This window comes from Leptosomus discolor, chromosome Z (assembly GCF_034619465.1).
Source record: "Leptosomus discolor isolate bLepDis1 chromosome Z, bLepDis1.hap2, whole genome shotgun sequence".
NCBI classification, from domain to species: domain Eukaryota; kingdom Metazoa; phylum Chordata; class Aves; order Leptosomiformes; family Leptosomidae; genus Leptosomus; species Leptosomus discolor.
In genome coordinates, this window is record NC_141419.1 from 65,307,200 (window position 1) to 65,313,491 (window position 6,292).

The 6,292-nt window shown below is 57.9% G+C and overlaps 1 protein-coding gene across 1 annotated transcript; it reads right to left on the reverse strand.

The window, feature by feature from the left end:
• Positions 1 to 4,743: 4,743 nt before the first annotated feature.
• On the reverse strand, positions 4,744 to 6,024 carry FOXD1 (forkhead box D1). Its single transcript, XM_086480246.1, has one exon. The coding sequence runs from the start codon at positions 6,022 to 6,024 to the stop codon at positions 4,744 to 4,746; it is 1,281 nt and encodes a 426-aa protein (XP_086336372.1).
• Positions 6,025 to 6,292: the final 268 nt, after the last annotated feature.

The window sequence follows — 6,292 nt, forward strand, 5'->3', positions numbered from 1 at the left end:
CGCCCACCCCTCCCCAACCCCGCAGCCTTTGCGTCTCCTCTTTTGGGTTGCGCCGGGAGCTGCGCGGCCAGCCGGGCAGGGCGGCAGGGAGGGGGCCGACTGGGCCGTACGGCCGGCAGCCCCCAGCACCCCTCTGGCCGGGGACCGGCGAGGGGCACGGCGCTCTTCTGCAAGAGAAAAAAACAGGTACAAGGGGTTTACTGATCTGGGGGTAGGCTGCAGGTCTCCGCCTCTCCCCAAATCGGGCACCCATCTGCGCAGAGAGGCAACGAGCACATTTGCTGCTGCAGCGTGGGTCCGAAAGCAGCTCGTTGCCCTCGGGAGTGCCATTTTCCTGCACACACGTGCACATACATACTTATGCGAGAATCTTTCCTCCGCATCTCAGTCGTGTTTTGCAGCGCTGGAAGGGGCAGCGAGCGGAGAGTCCACGGCGGCTTCTCGACGTGGCTCTCATGGTGGGGGTTGCGGGGGAGAGAGGACTTAGAAGGGCGGAGAAGCCCTGCAGACACCTGCGGCAGGTCATCGGGGTAGTGAGGTGAGGGGCAGCAGAGGAGGAGGGCGAGCGGACACCTACCTGCTCGGGATGCGCCCGGCTGCGAGCACACGGCGGCCGGTCCCCGCCGGTCCCCGAGTCCCGCCGGTGTGTGCGGCCCGGCGCCGCGCCGAAGGGGGAGCGGGAGAAACTTCGCTGCGGATGGGGGAGCCGCTGGTAATAAGCTGAAAAACGGATCTGCTCTGGTTAGCAAGTCCCAGCGCAGGAAGTGTGTGTCCATTATCATAATTTCCATGATTTCTGTCAAATACAGTATTATCAGAGACTACTGAAGTACTTACTGTAAGTAATGAAGGAAAGCATTACATACTGAGCGGAGCCCCCGGGCCGTGCCAAGAGACTATTAAACCAGATCCACTTTCCAACAGATCCCCCGCACAGGCCTCAGCCTCGGCGGGGCGACCCTGCGCTCTGCCCTCGCCACCAGCGCTGCAAGAAAGGGAGCAGCTCAGAGCAGGTGAGGCTCTCGTCTCCCCTTACACCCTCCAGACTCGGGGAGGGGGCTGGCCCTGGGTGCATGAAACCGGCCTTCGAGCACGGGAGGTGCACCAGCCGGCACATCGCTGCCCGCAGGGGTGCCTCTCGCTGCACCAGAAAAACAACCATCAGCGAATGCATGGCCCGAAGGAGCTGCGGATGGGGAAGGTCTGGGAGGAGACCAGCTTCAGGGCCGAGGAGTCGCGCACGGGCGCCCCGCGGCTCGGCCGGATCCCCGGGCCGCCTCAGCTCACGCCGCTGCCGGCAGAGCCGGCGCGATGTCGGGCCCCTCTGCCCAGGAGAGGGGAGCGCTCCGGCGGGAAGGGCGCAGTGTATGGACGTGCAAACTAATCGACTTCCAAACGGGGGGGGGGGGGGGGGGGAAGGGGAAAATTCTTTTATAGCGGATGTAGGAAGGGACCTAACACAGTCCTGCTTGAGAGAAACGTTATATAAGAGGCTTGAAAAGAAATATTTTTTTAAAACCTAATTAAAAATATATAAATCACCCAACAGAAACAAAGAAATATGTGGAAGGAAACGTTTCTGGATAGAGACACTGTGTGTGGCATAAAAAGCGATTGAATACATAAGGGCTTCATTAAATTCCCAATAGATAACATTTGGCTAAATCTATCCCTAGATTAAAACTCCGCATAATAGCACCATAAACTAAAAAGTTTCTTTTTGTGTGGTCCTTCTGGAGGAACTGATTGAAACATTAGCCCCCTCGTAGAGCAATCCCCTCCCAATTCAGTTCCACTAATTCGTCTCTCAGCCCCACGGGGATATGATGAGAAAAGGAGACGGGTTAATGAAGCCACACTTTGTAGCTGGGAGGAGGAGAAGGAGGCGACACTATCCTGTTTGTCCCATCAGCTTGTTTATTAGGGGTCAGATTATTTCAGAGGAACCGTTCGTCCGGGCTCCGTCCCTGCGAGAACTGCACGTCCCTTCTGTTCGCCTTGAAAGCCGGGGGGGGGCATGGCGGGCCATTTGCATGCGAATGGGGTGCTACGGCCCGGCGGTGCTGCGAGCCCATCAAAGGGCGGCGGGGCCGGCGGCTTTTCGGGCGGCACCTGCTCCGGCCCCACCGGCCCGGAGGAAACAAGCGACGGGGTCTTTCCGCAGCACCACAGACCCCTTCCTCGACCCCTTTCCTCAGCTCTTAAACAAAAAATAAAGCTACACCACGTATCGCAGTTTGCTCCTGCCAGCTTCCCTACCGACTCCCAGGTGTAGGCCCTGTCCGCACAGGATGCAAACGACCGACGTAAAGCGTGGAAGGAACAAGTGGCCGAGCAGTTTCCTTGCCACGTACCTTTGGGCGCGGTTTTCCTCTGAAGAGACCCGAGAGAGGGGCGGTGGGCAAGCCCGGGCCCCGCCGCCCGCCAGGCCGGGCCGGCCTCCGCGCAGGGGAGGTCGCCGGGCTCCCCAGGGTTTGCTGCGGGGAAGCCAAGAGAAACACATACCGGGGCGCCGGAACCTGCTCTTCCCATCCGACCGCACGGGGACAGCGCAAGGACTCACCCGGCCTCCGCCCCGGGCCGCTGCTCCAGCATCCAGAAGCCGGGCCGACCGCAAGCAGCTTGGGGACCCCGGTACCCCCGAGCTCACGGCTACAGCCGCCTTTTCCCTCGCGAAACCTTTCCCTGCTTGACGTAACCGCATCTCCGAGGGGTGCTCAAGCCGAGTTCGGTACCCCGTGCTGGACTGGCGCGGCGGCCCGGCGCATCCCCCCATCCGGGACCGGGAAAAGCGATTTAATGGGTCCCTCGTGAATAGGATGCTCTCTCCCCGAAGGGCAGGTACGTGGTGCCCTTGGGATCGTTTCCCTTCAGTTTTAGAAATTAAACGGGACTCTGCTTGATTGTCCTCTAAGGGACCCGGGACGGCCGAAGAGGCCCTCCAGCTGCAGACTGCAAATGGAGCCCAGCGGAGATCTTACGTTCAGTCTTTCCGCTTATTGGAAACCATTAATTTAATCACCAATTTGCATCGCTACAAGCAAACCAGAAAATCTTCACTTTTCTATCCACGAGAATACTTAAAACCAAGGCGACAACGTACTTCCATATGTAAAAGCACGTAACCACACAACCTTCCCCTCCTCACTCCAAGGAGCACTAAAAAGCATCCCTCCTTTCTTTGTTTTCTTTCTTTCTTTTTTTTTTTTAAATTACATAATTTATCCCTGAATCTACTATATTGTTATAAATACAGTCGTACTTGAAAAGCGTATCCCCGATTTGAAAAAGTGTGTTCCTAGTCCACAACAAGCAACCACACGCCTACTCTTAAACCCCGAGATTCTCTTTTCCTGCCCAAGCTCCGAATATTTGAGGTGGACTTTTCGGTTAAAAAAATATGAAATAGATATATATCGAACTTATGGGGGTTAATCAGATTTCAGAATCAGAAAAGCTGCTTCCATGGTTTGTTTTGTACCCTTACACAGCCTTACTTCAGTAACTCGTGCATTTAATCAGCTCGTCACACGAGCATATTCCAATGCTCATTTTATATTATATGTATTGAAAAGTAGAAACACATGTCCCTACTATCGTCACAGAAATATGTCTACAGCAAATCTCTCTGAAGTTCAGTACGTGCCCCTTATTAGCATTTTCCTTCGGGCCTCTTGGAAACTAAACTGTGATGCAGTCGTGATTTAGAACACACCCAAAAGTATAAAAATAGTTTTAAACCGGCTTTTTAATAAATCCCCTGATTGGTGCCTTATAGAACTAGGCTTTACTAGCTTAGAGAGATACCTATTTCTATTTACTTCATTTTTTGTCCTTGCCTTTTTTTTTTTTTTTTTTTTTCTTTCTTTCTTTCATTCTCTGCTAGGGTTAACGATGGTTTGACTGCAAAGATCATATTCTGATCTTCTTCTTCGCGGTCAAATCCAGACATAACACATTTCACGATGTAAAATTCCTTGGCTATTGTGCTGTTCCTCCCGAAGAAAAAAATATCACTGTCCCAAAGAAGGGAGAAGTATTAAGGAGGGAAGGGTCTGAAGCCAACTGTTTGGCTGGGCTCCTTTGGTCTTCGGGTTTGATTTTGCTTTTTTTTTTTTTTGAAAATTAAAAATTTTATTTTTGAAAATGTGTAAAAATTTTACATTAAAATGGTACAATAATACTTGCCAGTAATTTTTAACAATATTCCTTGTAAAGAATACGCATAAAGTACAAAATAAAAAACTCCGTAAGTCTATTATAATACAAAACACAGGTTAAAATAAGAAATGATAATCTTGACTTTCTTCTGTGTAAACATGTTAATCTTTTCTTTTCTTTTATAAAAGTACATAAGACAAGTGTACTAAAATGAAAAAGTATTGCTTTGCTGTCCTCCCTCAAGCCTTTTTTCTTTTTCCTGTACATTACTGTTTTCAAGCTCCTAAACCTGAGAATCTCTGAACTTAAACGGTTTAGAGACGTTATTTATCACCATCTTTTTTTTTTTTTTTTTTTTTTTTTTTTTCTTTTTAAGGATTAACGAGTAACTTTCCAATAGCGTGACCGCCTGCCCGTGCAGCATGTAGACCCGGCTTTGCTTAAATACAGTGGGTGCCCCCCGAGCCCCACCGCGCAATCCCCACGCAAAGCCAGAGCCCCTCCGGGCAGCGTCCGCCGGGCATCCGAGCGGCGGAGAAAAGAGATACCCCAGATCCTACCTTCGGAAAGACTCCCAAACCCTTAACAGTTAGAGATCCGGGCCGCGAAGCCGGGGGCAGCGGGCAAGGCGGCGGCGGGCGGCAGGCCGCCCCCGGCGCTCCCCAGCGAGCGGGCCAGCCCCGGCGCCGCGGCCGACTGCGAGGCGCAGCTGCTGCCCGCGCCGGGGCCGGGGCCGGGGCCCCCCCCGATGATGCTCTCGATGGAGAAGGGCGAGCGGGCCAGGGCCGCGCCGCTGCCGGGCTTGGCGGCGTGCAGCGAGGCCGCCAGCGCCGGGCCCAGTGGGTGCGCGTAGCCAAAGGGCGTCCGTGCCAGCTCCGCCGCCGGCAGCAAGGGGCCCGGCGGCGCGGCGGCGGCGGCGGGGGGCAGCGCCGCGCCGGGGGCGCTGCCGGGGGCGGCGGGGGGCTGGCGGGGCTGCGGGGAGGGGTGGTGGAAGGCGAAGAGGGCGGAGTGGGGATGGTAAGGCTGGAGCTGGAGGCCGTAGCCGCAGCCGTAGGGTCCGTAGGCGCAGGGCGGCTGCTGCGGGGGCTGGGGCGGGGGTTGAGGGAGGAAGGCGGCAGGGTCCACGGCGCGCAGCAGCAGCTCGGGCGCCGGGAGCTGCTGCCGCTTGAAGCGCTTTCGGCGGCGCAGGAAGCTTCCGTTGTCGAACATGTCGGCGGACTCGGGGTCCAGCGTCCAGTAGTTGCCCTTGCCCGGGTTGCCCGGCTCCCGGGGGATCTTGACGAAGCAGTCGTTGAGGGAGAGGTTGTGGCGGATGCTGTTCTGCCAGGCGGGGAACTTCTCCCGGTAGTAGGGGAAGCGCCCGCTGATGAACTCGCAGATCTCGCTCAGCGTCAGCCGCTTCTTGGGGCTCTGCAGGATGGCCATGGTGATAAGGGCAATGTAGGAGTAGGGCGGCTTCACCAGGCTGTTCTTGCCGCCGCCGCCCGCCCCGCCGCCGCCGCCGCCTGCCCCGCCGCCGCCGCCCGCCACCGCCTTCTGCGGGCCGCCCCGCGAGGGGGGCCGAGAGCCGCCGGCACCGTCCCCGCCGCCCGCCCCGCCGCCGCCGCCGCCTCCGCCTCCGCCGCCGCCACCGCCGCGCACGGGCGACCGCGGCAGCAGGGCGTCGTCGTGGAGGTCGCCCACATCCTCCTCGTCCTCTTCCTCCTCCTCCTCCTCGTCGTCGTCATCCTCGGGGTAGGAGCGGCGGCGGCGGCGGGGCTGCGGCTCCTCGTCGTCCTCCTCGTCGTCCTCCTCGCCCACCACATCGATGTCGGTCTCCTCAGCCAGCGCCGACGCCTCGGACATCTCTGAGCTCAGGGTCATGGCGCGGCGGCGGGGCAGCGCATCGGTGGCGGCCGGCGCGGCGCGGCGCGGCGGGCGGGCGGGCGCCCTCCCCGCCGCCGCCAGGCCCCCGCGCCGCTCCGCGGAGAGCCGCCCCGCCGCCGCCTCCGCCGCCGCCGCCGCGGGCAGGCGGGCCGCTCCGAGCCGCGCCGGCCCCCAGCGCCGCCGCCGCGCCGCGGGAGCGCTGGCGGCGGCTGGTTTGGGGTTTCTTTCGGGGTATTTTTTGCTGTTTTTTTGATTTCTTTCCCTC